This window comes from Arctopsyche grandis, chromosome 4, assembly GCF_051622035.1.
Source record: "Arctopsyche grandis isolate Sample6627 chromosome 4, ASM5162203v2, whole genome shotgun sequence".
Classification (NCBI taxonomy): Eukaryota; Metazoa; Arthropoda; class Insecta; order Trichoptera; family Hydropsychidae; genus Arctopsyche; species Arctopsyche grandis.
In genome coordinates, this window is record NC_135358.1 from 17,054,820 (window position 1) to 17,077,520 (window position 22,701).

The 22,701-nt window shown below is 33.7% G+C and overlaps 2 protein-coding genes across 6 annotated transcripts in view; one reads left to right on the forward strand and one right to left on the reverse strand.

Annotated features, from left to right (window-relative positions):
* Positions 1-754: 754 nt before the first annotated feature.
* LOC143910206 (OTU domain-containing protein 7A-like) lies at positions 755-6,349 on the reverse strand. Of its 4 annotated transcripts, none has more exons than XM_077428588.1 (7): positions 6,226-6,349; positions 4,639-4,773; positions 4,353-4,565; positions 4,096-4,279; positions 3,753-4,022; positions 3,502-3,673; positions 755-3,430 (listed from the first exon to the last, which is right to left on the reverse strand). In XM_077428588.1, the coding sequence occupies exons 2-7, from the start codon at positions 4,763-4,765 to the stop codon at positions 1,949-1,951; spliced, it is 2,448 nt and encodes an 815-aa protein (XP_077284714.1). In that variant the 5' UTR covers positions 4,766-4,773; positions 6,226-6,349; the 3' UTR covers positions 755-1,948. The 4 variants fall into 4 exon arrangements, with proteins under 4 accessions (XP_077284714.1, XP_077284712.1, XP_077284713.1 ...); XM_077428586.1 differs by having other exon boundaries at positions 6,215-6,349; XM_077428587.1 differs by having other exon boundaries at positions 6,185-6,338.
* Positions 6,350-11,801: 5,452 nt separating this feature from the next.
* The window catches only part of sigmar (Tumor necrosis factor alpha-induced protein 8-like protein sigmar), a 55,594-nt gene continuing 44,694 nt past the window's right edge, over positions 11,802-22,701 (forward strand). The window contains exons 1-2 of one of the 2 annotated variants that reach the window (XM_077429708.1): positions 11,802-12,204; positions 15,502-15,581. Coding sequence is in view for 1 of the 2 variants with exons in the window: in XM_077429706.1 (XP_077285832.1) it covers positions 12,135-12,204 (70 nt within the window). In the remaining variant the exon portion in view is untranslated. The remainder of the gene's footprint in view (positions 12,205-15,501; positions 15,582-22,701) is intronic. The other variant, XM_077429706.1, reaches the window with a different exon arrangement.

A 22,701-nucleotide genomic window follows, 5' to 3' on the forward strand; every position in this document is an offset into this window, starting at 1 on the left:
CCGCAGTGCGCACAAATGTTGAAGAATAATGAGATTCAAACAAAGTCAGATGTAGATGAAGAACCTAGGCTATTCCACTTGTGAGGAAGCTTTTATCCAAGCCTTGGGAAAACAATAATTCTATAACTTTTTATAAGGGGGGGGGCTTATTTTAGAATTTTGAAAATATAATATTCCCTTTTGTGACGTGTTCAATAACTATTACGTAAAATAATTAATGTTCATATTATTTACATGCCAAAATCCATTTAAATACTTTTCAGTTGCGCTGTAGGAATTTTTTAATTATTATTTGATAAAATATGATAATTTTGATAATAATCATTCTAAAATTATATAGATTTAAATTTAAAATATCCAGCGAGTATAGATTCGTTATCGGATTTTGACATATGTATGTAGATATTTTTTATATTCAATGAAACGCCTAGTGATGTAGTAAATCACTTCGGGTCGCGATTAGTGCATCACCGCAATAGACCATCTAAAAATCGAACCGCAAACACAAAAAAAGCTGTACAATTTACGAAAAACTAACATTGAAGTCCTTTATAAATCGAAATATATATAAAGAATTCTTTTTTGAACCATCAAACATTGAAATACTGCTATAAATTACAATTATTAATACTACGTTGTGAGATTATGATCATGAACATGATACACATCAATCGAACTATTTTTTTTTACTTCATTGGTCAGTAAACAAAATATACTTAGAAAAAAATAAAACCTCTAAAAACTCATAAAATTATAGCCTTCCAATTGTAATTGACACATAAACAGAATAAAAAGCTCAAACTTTTTAAAAAATAAATAAACAAAAGTATAAACAATGAAAAAAAACAAATGAATTTTTGGACACTTTACAGATATAAAATTATGTATTACAAACATGCTTCTAGCTAAAAAAATATATACGTATATATATATATATATATATATATATATATATATATATATATATATATATATATATATATATATATATATATATATATATATATATATATATATACGCATGTAGATAATAAGTGAATATACATATGTGATACATAATATAATAATAAGCAGAAAATACAGTGAACAACTCGCGAGCAAGTGCATTAATTATAACACACGATGTATCTATAATTTTAAGAAATACTTTGTTTAATACGATTATTATTGATCGACTGGCCGTGAAAATTCTTAACTAATCAGAAAGATTAAAAACCAAACTTCAAATTCAATGTATAATTTTGAATTCCAGCAACATACGAATCGATTACGTGACACAAAATACAACCCAGATTCTCGATTAAGCGGGATAGAAAAGTTATCAAGATTTACAAAAATACTATTAGTGATTTTCGAAAAATTTATAAAATGTGTGCGTGCAGGCGAACGTGTTCAATTTGTTGATGTTTTAATACTAATACTTCCAATAATATAAAAAGTAATTATGCCGACTTATTAAAATCGCCTTTTCTTGTTTGAAGGTTGTTTTAAATTCACATTTAATCATTCCTTTACATATCTTATAACAGTAAGGAACAACAATTTAGTATTTCAATGAAACAATCTAATATGTATGTACACAACAAAGTACATGACCACATGAAAAAAGCCAGCATAAAGAATTTGATACATAAATACATACATCGTTCTTTAGACTAAATACCAGATTATATATGTAATACTATTCCGAATAATCAAGAATCGATCCAAGGAGCATGTTGCATACTTGAAATGACACGGAACGGGGGCAATAATTAATATGGGGAAATTGGTGCATCTCGCTCACTTTTATGACTCGTATTTGGTGCTGACTAGAGATAGAGATGACGAGACTTCATCATATATAAACCCCCATCGATTGTATTATAGTTGCATCAAATCCTACAACATGCTCAAAGGTTCAGAACCGAATCAACCGTATTGACTAACGAAAGCACCCAGTGGATAATTACGATTTGTGGAGTTTCAGTAGTTGATTGGTGTTCTCCATTTCACAACATTTGGAACACAAGTAATTGGTCGACGGGTTTCCATAGAACGTGCAGAACGGGGTCCTGCACGGCTGCGGTCCATCGAATATATCTAAAGCGTCAGACTCGTCGTGAATCGGAAGACTGTCCCATCCCGGCTTGTAGGCCTCGGTCGCGGCGTGGACCTTCGCCGGCATCGTACTCCTCTTACTCTTCTCCTTCTTACTCTCACTGCGTATATTAACTAGGTTATCGCTCGACGTGTTCTTCCAGTCTTTCTCTCGTGGTTTGTCCAAATTGTTGACAGACCTGGCGCTCATCATAGACGGTCTGCCCGTGTCGTTGTAAAATGTCGATTTGGACAAGTACAAAGTCTGATCGGTGTTTATGACAGACGTAGGCGGCATCCGTCTTATGGTGTCGTGAGATTCATTGTCAGATTCTACGTAAAATTTCGACTTTCCGGTATTATAGCGTAGCATGCCATTTTGTCGGTTGTTTGTCGAGTTTACGTGATTTTGCGCCTCGTACAATTCGTGCTGTCGCTGCTTTTGGAAGCAGTTAGGACACATGTAGCTGGTGAGAGCCGTTCCATATTGTTCGCAACCAGCGTTGATACACTTCAACGGTCCCTCTAACATCGCCTGCTCTCTGAGTCTGAGCGTTTCAAAGTGTCTTCGTTCAACATCTTGCTTTTCTTTCATTTGTTCGGAGTTCAAAAATCTATACTCGGCATACTCCAAATAATTTTTGACCATTTGGTCTTGAATGGCGTGTCGTTTAGCTCTTAGTTGACAGCACAGGAACTTGTATCTGATAGATGAAAAATTGTTGCTTTTTTTATTGGCCGATTTGTTAGTTATTTTAGTGATAGAGCCAAGATTCTTCTTTAATTTATTGCTCATAGATTTTCCAATGCTTCCGAATTGCTTAGCTACCGAATGAATTTGCTTAGCCGTTTTGCTTTTATTGTCAAATATTGGATGATCAGACTGTTCGACGTCGGTGTTTATTGTTAGCACTTCAGAGAATTTATTAGTAATGTCGTCTTCGCACAAATCGACTATATCCGGTTCTTCCTGACCGGGACTGGACGATGGTGTTAAATATACGACCTCTAAATATTCCGATAATAGATTTATTTGATCTCTTTCCGACAGGACTAATCGGTTGATTATTTTCTGATCATTTTCATCTTTATTCCATTGAAATTCTTCACCGGGATCGACAGAGAATTGTATGGGTAGGAGACAGCCATTAGAATCGCTCAACGGGATGACAGGTGGTAAGGGAGGACTAGATTTACCAGAAGTTTGAGTTTCCATTATGACGAGGGCAGAAAAATGACCCATATCGTATGCTAATAAAAGCGGGGATTTGTGACAATCTTCAGGAGAGCATTCGAGAGGCAAATATACTCCACCAAACGGAATCGGAGCCATCGCTTCTCCGTTCAAATCCTAAAAATACACACACAATAAATTTCAAATTACATAAAATTAATTCCAAACAGAGTTTAAATGATAATAACCCTCAATAAAACATCAGCGATTACTATAATGGGTCGTCGTAAGGTATGAGCCAACGCAAAAACGTGTATTTCTTCCAAACTGTGATTAGCAGGTGCAGCACGAGCGACTAATGCAGACCATTCAGCTTCCCATTCTGACGCGCTCAAAACTAATCCAGACTGTAAATGTTGTCTGAAGTTCAAATTTTTTTAATTAGTCAACATATTTTACTATAGTATAAGTATAGTATACATTGGAAATAAAAATAAACCTAGTCTGTGTCCATCTCCATCGTCTCTGTAAAGCATGCCTCCACGGTGCATAAAGTAAAGCATTATGCAATAATTTTCTCAGCGTCAATAAGCGGTCGTGAAATCCCCACAAACCAAGAGACGCAGCATGCGGTAAACAGTTACCATCACCGCAAGTGGAAAGAGGCCATAGTCTCGCAGCACCGGTCGTATTCCACCAATTGAGACGTCCACTCTGTTCTAGCGAAACTAGCGTAGAAGTCTCTAATAAGTCTTTTTCTAAGAATTTTCTATATTGGAAAGATAACACGTTAAAAAACAATAAAAAATAAATAAAACCATTCATACACTTATAAAATATACCTGAATTCGTCTGAATAAATGGTAATATCCGGAAGGGTAAAGGTATATTCCGGTGTATCAATGTAAAATTGGTCAACATTAGGATTTTTATCATTAGAAACATCCTGTGCACACTCAGATCGAACTTGCGATACGATATTTTCATTCTCAGTCGCCCTCGATATTCCTCTCACTAATTTTTTACCTGGAAGTAAAAAAAAAAATTAGATTGCAATTAATAAACATAAACCTACACAATATTTAAACACAATGCATACAATCGAAATCTACAGCTGCTGTCTTTTGTAAAACGGGTTTGGAATTTGAAACATTATCAATTTTAACAGTAGCGGGTTGTACAAAGGTGGTGCTCGGAGCAGTTCCATCTACGCAATCTTCACCAGGTGTGTCATGCGTTGCGCGCCAACTTCCTGATATATTGTAACGTGAACCTTCATCCAGTCTGTCTTTTGAATGTTCTTTTTCTAAATCTGAAAAATGTTAAATAATTAAAATAATAATAGAAAAATAATTCATTAAAAATTATCTTGAATTTGTAATGACCAGCTAATTGCATGTATGCCACAAGCGCTGATGTGATATCCCATCCTTGCCCTTCTAACAAAGTGTAGCACAATTCCTCAGAAGCGCCAGTCTGCTTTTTGAGTTCACATACTAAATTGGTTTCCATTTTTGGAGCTGAAATATACAAAAAAAAAAAATCATTTTAAGCAATTACTTTTTATGTTTTTCTTGAAACAATAAAATAAACACGAGAAACACTGTGTTTATCGTATACACTGTCTCAACAAGACATATGGGTCGTTTACCCCAAAACTTCAGACAAAGGGTGTCTAGGAAAGGGGTCTTCAACCCTATAAAAAGCATGCTTCGGCTAGACAAAGTGGTAGTTTTGCACTAGAAGGTCGTTTCAACGCCATTCTACACAACGGTACGTATTATATTGAATTATTTGCGAGTAAGTACAATATAAATACATTTGATAATTATATTTACATTAAATGTTCATAATAAACAAAATTCATTACAGCTTTGTAAATATGTACATACATACGTAATTATATTGTTGAAATAACAATTTTTTTTAAGTTACCAATTATAAAACTGGACATTTACAATTGAGGATTTAAATTTTTTTTTTTAAACAAAAATTTCAACTACCTTTTTTTAATTTTTATAATTTTTTTTTTATTTTAATAAATAGTCCTCTTTTAGAGGGACAAGCAATATTTCCTCAAATCTGAAGCTTATATATAGCGTGTAAAATTAATTATTTTTGAAAATTGTACAAAAAATGACCATCATTCAAAAATAGCAATTATTCATCAGCGATACTGTTTCAAACAAATTTAAAAATAAAATTATTTTTTCTTAAACGAATTAAATAATCATTACAAATTTTATGTAAAATCCAATATATTTTATGAAGACATCAAATATTTTCTACTTCATATCGAATTTTACAACAGTTCAAGTCAACAAACATTGAAGGCCTTAAAAAAGGTGTGAAAAATTAAAAAATAAAATTATTTTTTCTTAAACGAATTAAATAATCATTACAAATTTTATGTAAAATCTAATATATTTTACGAAGAAATCAAATTTTTTCCACTTCATATCGAATTTTACGACAGTTCAAGTCAACAAACATTGAAGGCCTTGAAAAAGGTGTGAATCTAATTATAAAAACACTGTAGAAAACAAACACGTTTAGTGTCTAAAAATTGAAGGTTACCAAAATTAAAGCATATAATCGCTCACATAACTGAACAATAGATGAGACGAATTAATATCAAAATCGAAAGATTCGAAACGAGCGATTTTCGCCTTAACGAAACAACTGTCACTGAATATATGTATTGTTGTCGCATATACGTAGTGACATTGACATTTGCCAAATTTGGCACAGCACAAATCTAACGAGGCAAATGTTAAGGAATACAATACGTATGGGGCTGAGGGCAGTCATTGTTGATGGGGGCGCGGGGGCGCGACTCAGGGGGCGGAGTCCCATGCTGAAGGCCAAGTGGCGAGTGACGAGTGACGAGTGACGAGTGACGAGCGACGAGCCCAACGTCACGATACATACTGGAGCAGCGGTCCAGACAGAGCAGGGGGCGAGGGTAGGGCAGGGCAGGGCGGGGGCTGCCGGTGGGGGTGGAGGGGCAGGGGGGGCGGCGCGCCTCAATCGGGCGGCTGCGCCCCAACTCTCATCTCACGCTGACCCACACCGAACACTTACCGACCATGCACCGCTTCAATAACAAACACAGTCACTATTTATTTTTACTTTTTTCATTTTAAAATGTTCCAAATTCATCAAAAAAATCCTAGATTATTTTTTTTCGTTCATAACGTTGTAGTTTTTGCGAAAAGTTTTATATTATTAATCTTGTTAGATTCTAATAGGTCAATTTTATTTTTTTGGTCGAGATAATCGAACATACGATACCGTTATTCCCATTATATTATATGTACTAAAAAATAGGAAAATAGTTTATTATTGTATTTAAGGTCAATTTGCAGTTTTTGCGCTTTATAATAATTATGTTGAAAGAGTTTTAGCTTTAAACATATAATATATGTACTGTCATTATGTTTTTTTGTTTCATTACAGAAGTTTACAATTACACTTCAATCACGCGATCAATATTATATATTTTACTTCATGTACACAATGGTAGCGTTAACACTAGCGGTATCTACCGCGGTATTTGATAGATCTATCAAATACCGCGTGTTCGAACGCTATTAAGGTCTGTTCATACTTAACAGCACTGCACGGCTTCAGCACTGCACGACTCCGTTTCAAATATGTCATTTTATTAAATTTCTATTCATATCTACCTACACGTCGCGGTCACGTCACGTTCACAGCACTTTGGCCGAGTGCAAGGCAAAATCAGCTTACTTATTCATTACAGGCCATGACGATACGGCGCAATATTGCTTACGTCGTATTGTCGAGTACTTACAATATGAATGCATACACGTGCATTCGTAGATACGCGTCAGAATACAAGTCAGCAAAAGTGTTTCGGCATTTATCGAACGAAAAATTATGTATAATCGCGTTGGAAGAAGAAGCTCAAGAAGGCAATAAAAAAGCACGGAGGCGTTTTGATGTGCATCAAATGTTAAAAAATAGAAAAACTGAAGGAGAGTTTTGGACGCTGTATAAGGAGCTTGTGGATGATGGATAAATTTTTTTAAATATTTCCGTATAAAATTTTTTTAAATATTTTTTAAATATTTGCGCCAAAACCATGTCGAAAGATTGAACAGCTCTCAATTGTCACTATCGATAATTGGTCCAAAACAGCAAAGCGGCAGACTCATGGCACGTAATTCGCGTGTATATTTCCACGATGGCCAAAAAAATGGATACGATACGTTGACGGATGTTGCTGTAAGGTATGAACAGGAAATGTCGGGTACTGCTATAAGCCTGCCGTGGCGTAAACGTGACGGTTGGTATGAATATACCCATATAAAATGTACCAAAGAATACTTTTCGTACGGCCAGATACCTGCTGCAGTCGGTACGTGCTGACTATATATGAACAGACCTTTACTCATGCGTACGATCTGCGGTATTTGATAGATCTATCAAATACCGCGGTAGATACCGCTAGTGTTAACGCTACCATTAAGGCTGTAATTTTTTCACAAAACGTCGAATAAAGGTCTGTTTATACCTATCCAGCACGACCCGTATCCTGCAGGTGTCCTGCAAGTGCGAATAGTATTCTTTGGTACATTCTATATGGACGCGCAAGAATGCATAAATGCGCATGTGCGAATGGAGTATGAATACATCCATATAATGTACCAAAGAATACTATCCGCACTTGCATGACACCTGCAGGATACGGGTCGTGCTGGATAGGTATGAACAGACCTTAAAACGGTTCGGTGATTACTTATCAGATGTGAATTGCTAACAGGATAACCGCTTGCACGAAAATCGCTCGCGCGGATCTCCTGTCGCATAGGAAAATTGCCATACAGAAAACTGTTCAAATATTGGTCAAATAATAAAAATCTCGTAGAAAAAAGCATATTCTGAGCAATATTTGGACAGTTTCCTGTGTGACTAATTTTCGTGCGACAGGAGTTCCGCGTGAGCGATTTTCGTACGAGCAGTTATCCTGTTAGCGATTCACATTTGAGAAGTAACCCGTATACCGAATAAAACATACATACATAATAAAAAAAATGGATTTATAATTATAAACTACAATTTCATTGGTTAGCTTGGTTTGAATTCAATCTTAAATATCTAAGAATTCTCAACTATTAAAATTTTTAACAAAGTTTGAAAATGTTTTCATAACAGTTCAATACCAATTTTTAGGAAGAAAAAAAATAGTGAACTTTTATGTTAGGAAGTAGGAATTCAAATTTAATTTAATCTACTGGTAAACTATAACGTTGGCACTGCCGGTATATCAGTATTTACCGGTAAATGAAAAAAAGTAGATTAAATATGTAGTTACGATATGGAGTTACTTTCCCAAAAACGTTAGCCTAAATTAAATCATAAGTAATACAAAAATAATTAATAATAATAAATTTCATATCGATACACTTCCATTCGTAATAAATAATATTTTTTCCAATCATATTTATTTATTTAAAGTTTGGATTATAATTATTGAAACAATCGTCTGGTCGCATTAAATGTGATTTGGTTGGTCTGTACTCTTAAGCAAACATCAGCGTACCCACTCTTATGGATGCATCTTTTTGGACATTTAAATAATACTAAAAATAAAAATTTCCAAACTGCCTAATTTACAATACGATTTTTAATGCAATAATATGCACTTAATTCGCGATAAAATCACTAACGGTAATTACCGGTAAATTTTTCCAATTTACTGATAATTACCGATGGCCAAATTCAGCTGATCTACCTGATCTATTTCCATACTCCCTAGGTTTAAAAACGTACTATAAGTATTCACAAGTGGCTACAATTCAACAAAATTATTGATTCAATACTATGAGTAAATAATTTTAATTTATACTGAAAGATAAAATTAAATATTGAATGCGAGTAAGCAAATTTAAAATACTTAATGATTAATTAGTTTAAGCAGTATCATGCCAGATTTTTGTTGTAGAAATATACATATGTATGTACATACATACATATACGCGAAAGTACACATAAGTGGTAACGGCGATACAAAAATGTGTCTTTACAATCGTTTTAAATCCAAAATTATCTAACTCACTTACATACATATATTTGTATATCCTTAAATCTGTTTAAATTTTTAAGATATAAATTCCTCTGAGAAAAATAACGTTGTCAAAAAATAATAATTAGTTGGCTGAGCGATTTACAGCCAAAGTTTTAGATGCGAATAATATAAGAAATCCCTAAAGAAAAATAATTATTGGAACGTCTAAAACTACGTGATTTTAGTTTATAAAAAAAAATTGCGATATTCACAACAAATATACAAGACAGCTGAATCCATTCCCATCCTAGTAATTCTTTACATTATCTGTTTACGAATTATCAATATATAAATGAAGTATTGTAATCGCGAGAAAATTTCACCTTGAGATTTTTAATATTCCGTTTTTCCTTTGACTATTACGGAATTGTTCCAAGAATAATTCCGTTTCATGAACAATCACTCCCCAAAATTTTTCAATTATTTCTAAGATCTCATACAAATCTTAAAACCCAAAAGAAACTTTTCTATACGTATTTACATAAACATGAAACACACTGTAATAGAAAGAAGCATCCATTCAGCACAGAAAAAAACACCACTTCAGAGTCGGAATCGTGGAGTTATACAGTAGTGGCTTTTTGACCGGAATCGTAAAAAAATCGATCGACTCAAACTCCGATTCGCATTTAAATTGCAATTTTATTTATTAACCTTTCTACTTAATAATATACGTGAATACTGAATTATTAACGAACGTAGGGATCATGCCAGTGACAAAAGTGTTTGATTTTTAAATGATTTTTATTATTACGAAATTATGTTCACAATACATCTTATATATATTTTAATAGTTACTGATCTACTGATCATTTTCTATTTTACAATTTTATTTTATTATGGTTAGTAATCATAGTATTATATTATTCTAATTTTAATGTACAGCATAATAGGAAAAAGAGCTAAAAAACCTAAAAAAAAGTGTTTCGCCAATACTCAATGTATGTATGTATATAAATTTAAAACGCAATGTTTCTATGTCTTTTTCCCTTTATTAACATTAGAGAAGATTATATAAGTATCAATCCTATGATTATATAAGTATGCAGTAATGGATTCGAATGAGCTTAACAAGTTAAAATAGAAAATGGCGACTGTTTGAGGGCTAGTCTTTTTAAAAATTTATATTAAAAAAATGCAAAATATTCTACAATTTATTAATGCAACACGTAAATATAATAGATTATTTTTAATTCAAAGGCAATGATTTACAGTCGATATGTTGATAGCATTAAATTAGATGATAAAATAGTAGAAGTAGTAAATAATTATTTATATTAAGATCAAATAATAGACATGTCTGATAGTAAAGAAGAAGAAATAAAGAGACGTATGAAATTATGTAAATGCAGTGCATTGGGAAGAATGGATGTTGTTTTAAATAAAAAATGCCACTCTGCCTGAAGAAAAAGATCTTCGATCAATGCAGTGATGACGTATGGATGTGAAACTTGGACATTGAACGCCAAGATGCAACACAAAGTCCAATGCACTAAAAGAAGTATAGAATTCTGTATGCTCGGCACAACGAGACAGGAAGCGGAATACGTGGGTGAGAAGTATGACAAGGGTAGTGGACATAGTACATAGAGTAAAGAGAATGAAATGGCAATGGATGGGCCACGTGGCTAGAAGAATGGACGAAAGGTGGACAAAACAAGTGCTAGAATGCAAAGAAGACCACAGGGAAGATGGGTAGAAGAAATTAGAAAAATGTGTGGAGTGAGATGGATAAGAGTTGCGCAAAACAGAGACGAGTGGAAGCGTGTTTAATGGTGCGTACGCACCAAGCCAACGAACGGCCCACAGGCCAACTTTAAAAACCAGTAGCGTACAAAATATCGAAATAAAAATTAAATTTAAAAATTGAAATTAAATATCAAAATTAAAACTATTATTATTATATTAAAATTAAATTCAAGTATCAAAATAAAATTATAATCATTATATTAAAATTAAAATTAAATATTGAAAGTTAAAACAGAACATGCACAATTTAAATAAATTTTCGAGATTGACCTAAAATTAGATCATCAACAATCACATACAGGTAATCCTCGACTTTTGTTTTCGATTTCGATATTTTGTACGCTACTGGTTTTTAAAGTTGGCCTGTGGGCCGTTCGTTGGCTTGGTGCGTACGCACCATAAGAGGTCTTTATCCAGCATGGACGGTGAACGGCTGTAGATGATAATGATGAGGATTTATGTAGTACGCCAGAAATATTAGAGTCGTAGTCGGTTTTTTAACAGAATGTCGGAGTCTGATTAACTTTTTTATAATGATTCCGCACTGTGATCAAAACTCGCTTACCGAACCCGTTTGAAATATACATACATACATAGGTAAACGCAGGAAAACTGTGTGATTATCTGAAGAATGAAATTGAGAAGAAGCGATCGCAGTTTGAGTGTTCGCGATCGTTTGATGAGCGCACTCGAGATGGGCAAATCGGCAGTCGGGAGTCGGCATGGGCGCGCATGTGTCAAATCCACGGCCTCAGTCGCGGTTGGCCGTTTCGAGCGGTTGGTAGCGCTGTCCTACGATCGACGATTGTTCAACAGTCGCGAATAATAAACAAAACATAACACAACCGTCAACGCGAGTGCAAGTGCACCCTTAGCACAGTTGCATCGTCCCCTCTGAAGTGCACCCTCGATGACCCCGAGTCGGTTCGAAAACCAACCCCCGTCTCTTGCCCGTTTGTATACAAACGTCACCCCGCCAGCGTAACGAACTCTATTTTGAAATTAAAAAAACGCTCCTGCCTACACTCAAACACGACCATGGCCATGGTAGAGATCGAGTCCTGGATCATCTATCAATGCATCCTCACCGATTGCAGCCACTGTCATTGTAAGTATATTTATTAAATATATTTCACTCGTTCTGGTTTTCAGCAGCAGGTTTTTCTTTTGAGGAAAAACTCAGTTTTCTTTTCAAATTGATTTTATTTGAAGAAATCCGGCTTTCTTTTATGAAAATGTAAAAACAATTCGATTCCATTGTTTTGACTGAGACTGAGTTTTTCCTTTTATTTTAATTGTAACAAAATGTGTGTGCAATTTTAATTCATTACAGTATTTATTTCGAATTTAAAATAGTATTATCTACCGGATGTGAATCATTTCCGTTATTTAAACAATTTTGTCTATAGTAAATATGTATGTATGAAATACTTTTATCAGAAAATTAATATAATTAATATTAGGCTATTATTTTCCCTTTAATTTTTGTTTAAATTGAATATATTAGTAAACAATGCGGTTTTAGATACATGTCTAGTTACACAAATGGACAAAATTATATTACATAAGCAATCACTTACGATTGGCAATATCAGGTATATTCAGTAGATTATAATTGAAATGTGTATACGTCTGTATTTCCTCTTCCTTTCCGCTCCAATGAACGATATCGTATCGATACATTTCGTTACGGCGATTTGTTCGATGTAATTTTCATCATAAACATTGCACACGTAAATATTAAATATATAAGATTTAAATCGCGAATGAACCGCTTTTCAAGAATTTTGCGCGCATTTCCAGTGTATTTCAAAGTTACGCTTCTTTGTTACGTTAATCATTATTTTTAAAATGGAAAATTGTAACACGAAAACGCAATATGGAAGGGGAAAAATCTTAGTAATTGGAGTTATCTTATTATTTTTTTTACATGTATATTTTTTCTTCAATATTATCATAACACCATTTCAATACTTGTAACATAGCTTATAAAATACGTACAATTTAAAGCTAACATAATAAGTAACATCATTATAAATACATAGGTTTTTGATCTTTTATTCCTATTATGCTGTATATACTACAGCGCAAGTGATCACTCCGATTCGTTCATGATCTTACTAGTTTGTTCATACACGAAATATTGGTTTTAGTTTAAGTGCTAACAGTCGAAAGCTATCTTCAACATAAACTCATCACACTTTTAGCTGTCAAAACCTTTGAGATGTCAAAACACCAAGTATTAAAAAGGGACACTCTATGGAGACCACATTACAACATTGGTATAATTCCCGCTTCCGCTAATTTTTAAAATTTTGCAACCCAGTGTAAGCATACATATGTAGACGGGACAATTGAGAAAACTTAAACATATGTAGGTACATATGTTATAATGCTAATAGTTTGTGCACGAACAAACTATACTTTAAAAGTTCCTTTGTCAATTTCTTCTTTTGTTTACATTACATCTGGCCAGATTAGTTCGTCTATGAACGTACTAGTGTGTTCATGGATAGGGTGCTCAATTATTCGTAGTTTTCGAATATTCAAATATCGAATAAAAATTGATGAAATATTCGAATATTCGTATTTTTTTTTTGACTCACCAGTATTGATTTATTTAAAAAATTGTCAGTAAAATATTATTTAATTAAAATAATTATTGGTTAATTATAACGAGTGACTTCTGGCAAATATAGAAAATGCCGCTTTCAAAGCTGTTTGTCGGTCAACTATTATTTGTAGATAAGAAAAAAATTTCAAAACACGGGAAAAGGATCATTGATTGTCGGAACAGCATTATCGGCACGGTCGCTTGGGTATATTGAAAGAAAAAAAATGACTTCCCATATTGAATCTCAAGTGTACAATTTTTTTTCATTGTTAAGATATGTTTTAAATTCCATTCGAAATATTATAAATTAATATTTTCGAATTTTCGATGGATTATTCGAATATTCATATAAACGAAAATTAGGCGAATATTCTAATACTCGATTGAGAACCCTATTCATGGACAAACGAAACGCACACTTGGACTGTAATAATAACATTTAAATAAGATAAATAATACTTACAAGAAAAATAATGTATATAATATATAGGCGATGATCACTGGATAAGCTTTTAGAATATGTAGACCTTAGATGTACATACATATGTACAAAGTATTAGTATCTAATATATAATTTCGAAAGAGACTTTGTATGTCAGTATCATTGGTTGGGAACTTCGTAAACAATACAAAGTTTCTATGACGACAATTCAATTGGTTGAATATTATATTTTTTTCGATAAAAATAAATTTAATAAAAAAACAAATGAATATTTACTATCAGATTCGCCATGTTTACGCTGTTTATATTACAAAGCCGGGTAAAACAACTAGTAAACAATAAAAATCAAATAAATTAGTAAGTAATTTTATATAAGTAATAGCATAAAATATAATAATAATAATTTACACAAATGTGAATTTTTAACATCTATCGCAAATTCTTTTTATTATGTTTCCATACAGAAAAATCTCATTCTTTTTTTAAAGTTTCATTCATACATCGTAAAGTACTGAAATTATTACTCCCATAATTTTACCGTTCTTTTTTGTTTTTCTGTGCAAATTCTCACTTTTATTCCGATGTGTTATAATTTCCCATGGGAGCTTTATATATTTTTGAACGCGGGATTTTACCTTTAAAATCGAGTTAGGATTTGGCTCATTCGACAAAAATTGTAGACGACCCTTTCTTGTAAATTTAACCCAAGAAAGGGCAGGTGTTGCACACGAATACACATACATACACACATACCTCGTCTCCCCCTCCGTAATTTCATTCACCTTCCTCGATAAATATACAGACGACCGTTAAAATATATCGTTTGGTTAGACACACATACACATTTTGAAATGGATTGAAAAAAAAAAACTAGAAGTACCCCACTTAACGGGATCGCTGACTAGTCGTATGACGTGTCTGATAAGTCTCGAGTCATTCAATCGCATTGACATCTCACGTGTGGATCCCGACAGTCATCTGTCGATTTTAGTTGTGTATGTTTACGCAGTTTACGATGATTCTTGGCTGTTTTTTGTGGAAATAAATGTTCGCGTAGGAATCCTTTTTTTTTGCGGACAGGATGCCCTTATCAAGCCGCGATTAGGTATGTATAATTATCACCGACGTTTATATATATGAAGTGTACATGAAATCATAATATGCGTATAATTGTATTTACTCGTTTAGTAAATATATTCATATGTATGTATTATACAAATATGAACGTGTACTTCCCGTTATTAATTTTGTTATTTTTAACGAATTTTAAGCATGTATTCATCTTTATATTCCTTTTATGTTTATTTTATTTTTGATATTTTTTTCAAATTGTTTTATTTTATTTTCAGAATCTCCAATTTGTTTATTTTTGTGGATTAAACCCATTTGGACCTTTATTTTGAAGTATTTTTTTCATTTTTGCATGCAGGTAAGATTTTTTTGTTATGATTTGTTTTTTTTTTCATATGTAAATATATATTTTACTTTCATCCTGTAAAAAAATGATTTTGTACATAAAATGCTTTTGACCCCAATTATGTATGTATGATGTACACACATACTCGCACATACATACAAAGGTAATTTTCACAATATAATAGCATAATTGACGACTATCCGTAAATGTATGTACGTATATATGTACACAAGTATATACCTCGAGGTCTGAAATGTAAATTAAATGTGGAATTTCTGAAAACCGTACTTCGTTTTATGACTTTCGCACATCGCGATCGCGCACACAACTATCTTTGCCACTAAAATCGTGAAAACAGAATATCTGGCACTCGAGTTCTCGTTATTGTGATAATTCGCGTGGACAAATCTCGATGGATTGAATTTTCAGGTGCCAGACGTCTCGTGATTGAGATTGTAGTGATGTGTCCGAGAACGCTTTGTGCGGAATAATCACCGAACCGACTAAAATATATATATTAAAGATTAAGTTGTCAATATTTATGAGTAAAGATCGAATGGTCTTTGTGGCACAATTGAAAAAATCACTCACTTCAGGAGCCGAACTGGGGAAATGTTTTATATTTTTCAAGGAATTGTTTTAAATAAATAAATTAATACTTGGGAGAGGTGGCATAATCGATGGACCCAATTTTATATTTCCTACTATGTATTTGAATATGATTTATAGATTTTGAAATCATATTCAAATAGTGGATAGGCTGGTTTTTTTGTCAATTTGATGAGGAACCGTTTCGACGATTAAATCAAGATAAATTGGCAAACTCCGATAGGAAACGATCGCCACAAATATTCAAGTCTGACCAGAAGCAATACAGAGATACTCGGAATAAATTGTTTTCAATCGAGGCCAACCCATGGGATCGAACTCGACAACCTCTAGGTCGTAAGCATTAACGCAACCACCAATCTATGCAGCTAGCTAGCCTTTAAATACTATTTAATTTATGTATATAATGTGCTACCAATGCGTCTCATTGGCAACTTGCACCGCCCCAAAGGGATATTGCCCCGGTCCGATGTATATTAATGTGGATCTAAAATTTTCGATGAGAATCTGCTCTCATATTGCATATGTATGTATGTATGCATAATGTACATAAAAAGTCGTTACGCTATGTTTTTTTTAACACTAATAAAAAATCCGTTCTATTGAGTAATTGTTATGTATGTATGTCGAACGAATAATAATAAGCTTTTGTCACACGCGTAATAAATTCGCAATATTATTCGATAACAATATTCGCATTGTGATCGTGTTTTGATTACTTACGTGTTTTCATACTACATTTTCCACTGGCTGGATGGATTACGTGCTGAAAAAATATCAACGGTTTCTTAATATTATTATGAAATGATTTCCCATTTGCTTTTTCATAACATAAAACGTGTTCCGATAACAATTCTCAATCGCAGGCACGAGCACTTTTTTTTAAAATTATTTTCGTCTATACGTATACGTTTAAAATTATTTTCATCCATACGTATGAACATTAACAGGGCCGCGCCTAGGAGTTCGGCTGCCTGTGTGCACACTAAAATCGGCCGCTCTTTAATTGTATCAACAAATGTATAAATCATATTAATAAAAAAATAAAAATGAAGGGCATGCGAGTAGTGCAAACATCTTACCTTGTGATAAATATTGTGTGAGAAATATAGTGTTGAAAATTTTAATCACAAAAAAAAAACCCAAAATAACAGACAGAAAACCAAAACATTAAGTTCTGAATAGGACCAGACGACAAAGCAGACTGGACGTTTTCAAGTTCATTCATTAAAATATAGTGCTTTTACCCCCAATCCCACATCTAGGAAACTGTTCTTTTGATGACCAACCAATTATCAACATCCTTGAAGAAATACATCTAGCAGTCGCAAAGATAATAGAACATAAAAGACCTAGCTCTATGCGGACCGAAGCTATACCTGCCATCCCGATTTTCCCCCGAATTGTAGTTCGGATGTGTTACAAGTTGTAACTTGCAACAGCAATCCACAAGTACATATACAACAAGACAAACTAAATGCATCTTAAAAAGTGCGGTGTCTTGTTTCGTATTTTTTAAGGAATATAATTTTTTCGACAATTATTTCGGCCGCTTTTATATTTCGTACATTTTGTACATATGGTAGGCGTAACCCTGTAGATGATGTATAATCAAATTTCAAATAATTATTGAAGGACTTAAGGACTTAAAAATTCACTTAAGGGTATAAAATATTCCCTTTTCGATAACAGAGTGTAAACATTGATCAAATTGAATTTTACAAGCAACTCCTTTAAATGGAAAAACAACATTCCCATCGTTCCCAGCGACCCACTTTCCATACCCTTGGCCCACTTTCAACATCGAAGGATCTTTTCATTTTATTCTACAATATAGGTCATTGCTACACCCTGCTATCAGCGATACTTATCGTTTCCGCATCGGGCTTATTTTACACGCCAATTAAAAACATATCGCCTCTAATTACCCGGAGAAATTAATTTCCCTAAATATGAATTTAGCTCGTACGAATTTCAGCAGCACTTGCGTCCTTTTAATTCAGCGAGAACGAACGATCTTTTAATTGAATATACGAAATAGGCAGAATAGGCAAGTAAGTGCTTCACTATATACATACATACATACATATATAAGTGGTATGCCCTACATTTTGTAATGTGGGGTGGTAGATGCGACCTTATGTATGCACATATGTATATCTAAACGTATATGTATGTAAACTTTGCTTTGTAGCTTGTTTACGCCATCAACTTGTGGAATAATCGTATTATACGGAACTAATGTATAGTTACTATAGAATAATCTTAACCTTTTGTATAAAGCGTGTTGATTGTTGTGACGTTCGCTGCCCTCATATCGTTGAATGAAATCAAATGTTAACTTCCATTTCACTCTTAGTTAATACCGGGTTGACGCGATACGAGTGGGCCCAGACGAAGTCGCTCGGACGCTACTCGTAACGTGGCAACAGGAAATCCGACCGAGTAAGTCGAACCGCGCTCAATTTTGCCGATTGTATCCGTATACGAGTGACGTTTCAAAATGCTGGTGTGGAGCTTAATTAACCCTTTGAATGCTGACGTTTTGGCGTCTGCTGACAAGTCCATGGGCCTGCAAAACGACGATAGGCATTGTATATTGAGCACGTTCAAAATAAACAAGAATACTATATGCTAAGCCTTTAAAGGTAGCATTGAAAAAAAAATGCATTGAACATGGGTCGTGTAATCCGAGTCATTCATTTTTCAACGTTTATAAAGAGTCATTTACACCGGAATTTCTGAATTTATAACCGAATTATAGCAGAATTACCCGATGGAAATCTCTAACTGCGGAGTATTTTACATTGTGGCTTGGAATTTAGATTGTGAGCATTACATTTTAACAACAATGAAGAAGATGGAACTAGTTTTGGAAAAATATATTCATTAATAGACTTCTTTTGTTTAGTTTATATTGTTGTAATGATATGTATATTCGAGAGTCTAAATACACCTTTACAAAACTTGAAAGCCTCGACAATAGTTATCCAGGGTAGTGATCTACGGTTTGTTTGGATTAGCTACAATTTTTATACCTACTTTCTATTGGATTTATAAATAATTCTAGTTAGAGATGTTGGCGAAATTTTCAGCGTGGTGGTCTTTCAACAGAAAAGACGTCAACACTCAAAGGGTTAATAAGCTCAGTTTAATGTAAAATTGTTCCATTTATTTAATGAACAGAATTAAAAAAAATAAGCTACTAAAACTGAGCTTAAATAAAAAAAAAATTCGACAAATTTGAATAGCCTGACGGTAGTGCAAATATTTTTTTTAGAATTTTGATATTATTTTTTACGGATTCCCCATAATACATAACATCTTTTCCACCTAGCGGTGTTTCCACATTCCTAAATTCGCTGTTTTCGATGTACCCTAGTATACCTACATACATACATTCTTCTTATGCCAAATCCATATTCGGACGTATGCGAATACCATGAGCAGATATTATTTATAGCCCGTGCGATTTCTGCCTTATCATGGGCAAGCTGAAACAATTTTTCGAGTTCTTATCCCATCCATGGCCTGATGTTCCGGAGCCAAGAGAGCCTCTTTCTCCTAAGCCACCGTTTGCCTTCTATGTACTTTTCCCATCAAAATTGTCTGTAGAAGGCGACACAATTTAGGTATAATTGCAAACGGAATTCAGTTCAAATGTCAATTATTATTCTTACATATTGGCATAATGCTTCTTGTTGATGGGAATACATTATATAGGTATATATGTATGTATGTATGTACATACATATGTACATACATATATACAGTGAAATTGTTATTGTTAGTCAAATTAAAATTTAGCTGACCATTCACAAAGGTGACAATTTGTGTTGATTTTATCTGTCCCGGTAAGCCGTGAGATTAAATCAGTAAACTTTTTTATGTAATAAATTCTTTTATCTAATGTTATATAATACATTGGAATATTCAAAGCCTCAAACCCTATTGATTAGTGCTCATATTAAATAATATGTACACTAGGGAATTTTGTACACTAGTAATTTTTAATTAAATTATCTTAATGCACAAGCATCAATTTACTTTTTCCCAAGAATGGCAATTGGAAACGAATTTATATAAATGTACATATGGGCCGTTATATTTGAAATTGTCCACTTTTCTTTATTTTGAAAAATAGTTCGCAAAACATTAAATATAGTTTTGCACTTTATATGTACATATATAGTTTTTCGTTTTACAATATTTAAAAATACTGGTAGCCTTTAATATATTTGTTGTTTTTCCGAGAATCTGGACATATCGAATTAATAGTTTGGATTAATCTGTGAATAATAGAGTGTAATGAAATAATTTTGTGGGAAATTGTAAATTGGACTTCCGCCACTTTCAAATATAAAGACTGGTGTGACGCATTGAGGCAACCTGTCAGGACACATTGTTCATTTATTTGTTATTGTTAATTATTTATCCATTTATAATGTATTTATTATAACAATAAATCAAATAAATAAATAAAAATAGCGGCTCATAGGTATCTCGAATTCGAAAGTGTCAGGAATCGGAATCCTTAATTACAATAGACCTTTTTTTGTTTGAACGAACCTTCGAAATACTAATTTCGTGACATTTCAATTCGTATTCTATATGTAGGTGCCGACATATGAGATTCAACCATCCATGTAAAAGTGAAGCAGACAGATTACGCGAATTATGTTATACATATATACGAGTACATATATAATATTATGAACCATATTTTTACTTATGTACCTATATATACACATCGTAAAACTTGATATCACCCAGGATACGTGCCAGAAGATGGGCATGTCTCGGACACGTTTGCTTCCACGTCACCCGACATCAGCCCGACATGTTTGACAGGGAGTGGGGCGGAAGTTGGCTGATACGCCCTTCGGTGGTGTACTTCCGGTTTCGTATCTTTCCGATGTCGCGGGAAATTACACCCCCGATAAAAGCGCCTATCGCGTTTCCATTAAAATGTGTGCGACTTGCTAGTCTATTCCGATTAGTTTATCGAGAATCGCTTACGACGAGATTACGCAATTATTCACCTTGTTTTGGCCATTGAATTCGCACGTGGGCGAGATCATAATACCGTTAACTCCCGATTTAGACACAACGGTCCAATTATTGTATTGCACATATGTACATATGTATCTACATTCATATATGGGGTGGGTGTTTTGGCTTTCAAAGCTATTTCTGTTTCAAAATAGTCCTTTTACGTTAGACGTACCTACATATGTATTAAATTTTTATATTTCTATTTTATGTTTGATACTTACATACGTGTGTGGGTGGGGTCGCATATGGGCCCGTTCGTCAATGACGTTGTTGGGATCAAAAGGGCATCTTCAAAATGGATTCCTTTATTATGTACGAATGCATGTGTGCATGTAATTTGAGTCGGCTGCGATGTAGCGAATGTAATAAAGCCGCAAGCTAAAGGTTAGGAGTGTATGTTTCGTTCGTTGGAAAAATAAAAATAAACTGAACTCTCCGTATATTCGCGTTGAGTTTGTGTGAAGTCTTCATGATGTCTATGGAGTCCGCCATATTTATTTTCCGACGAAAATGAACCTGTTGCTGAAATAACATGTTCTGTTTTCATTTTGTGATTGGCGGGCTTGAGTGCACGGCCTCGCTCAGGATTATTAGATTTCACAAATTAGTCACTAAATTAAAAAAAAAGTTTTACTTCCGGTATGAAAAATAATATTCGACGCTACATTGTAATGACGTGAATGAATTGCTCGCGATGTCTAAAAGAAGTTTTGTCATAGAAAATTAACCCATGCTTTTCCTTATTCATATAAGTTATTGCATGCCTGATAGCATTTCCTTAGATGGTGAAATAGTATGTATATATATATATATACATATATATTTAGGGCAAATTATAGACATGTCTGGTAGCAAGGTAGAGGAAACTAGAAGACGTGTTAAATTAAGATGGAGTGCATTTGGGCGAATCAATCGTTTTTAAATAAAAAATGCCACTTTGCCTAAAGTAAAAGATCTTTGATCTATATGTGTTTTGCCAATGATGATGTGTACATGCGAAACTTGGACATTAACGCCAAAATGCTTCACAAAGTCCAATGCACTCAAAGATGTGTAGAACATTATATGCTCGGCATAGGTAGAAGAGATAGAAAACTGAATACGTGATTGAGAAGTATGACAAGGGTAGTGGACGTAGTATATAGAGAGAATAAAGAAATTAAGAAAGTAATGGGCGGGTTACGTGGCTAGAAGAATAGACGAAAGGTAGACAAAAGAAGTGCTAGAATGTTACCCGATACAATGCAAAAGGGTAAAAGGAAAACCGCAGGGAAGATATGTAGGTAGAAAAAATTAGGAAAATGTGTGGGTTGAGATGGATGAGAGCTGCGCAAAACAGAGACGAGTGGAAGCCTGTTGGAGAGGCTTTCATCCAGCACTGGATGGTGGATGGCTATAAATGATGATAATGACTTTGGAATATTTGAATAATGTGAAGAAATTGTTTATCTGGATCAGTAATCTGAAA

Bases quoted from the DNA above. Each gene is read 5' to 3' on its own strand.
- LOC143910206 (XM_077428584.1), bottom strand. From the start codon at position 6,109: ATGGGACTCCGCCCCCTGAGTCGCGCCCCCGCGCCCCCATCAACAATG. The intron at 4,774-6,042 runs GTATTGTATTCC...TGTATATTTCAG, and splicing joins GACTGCCCTCAGCCCCATAC to CTCCAAAAATGGAAACCAAT. The intron at 4,280-4,352 runs GTATGCATTGTG...TTTTACTTCCAG, and splicing joins AGCAGCTGTAGATTTCGATT to GTAAAAAATTAGTGAGAGGA.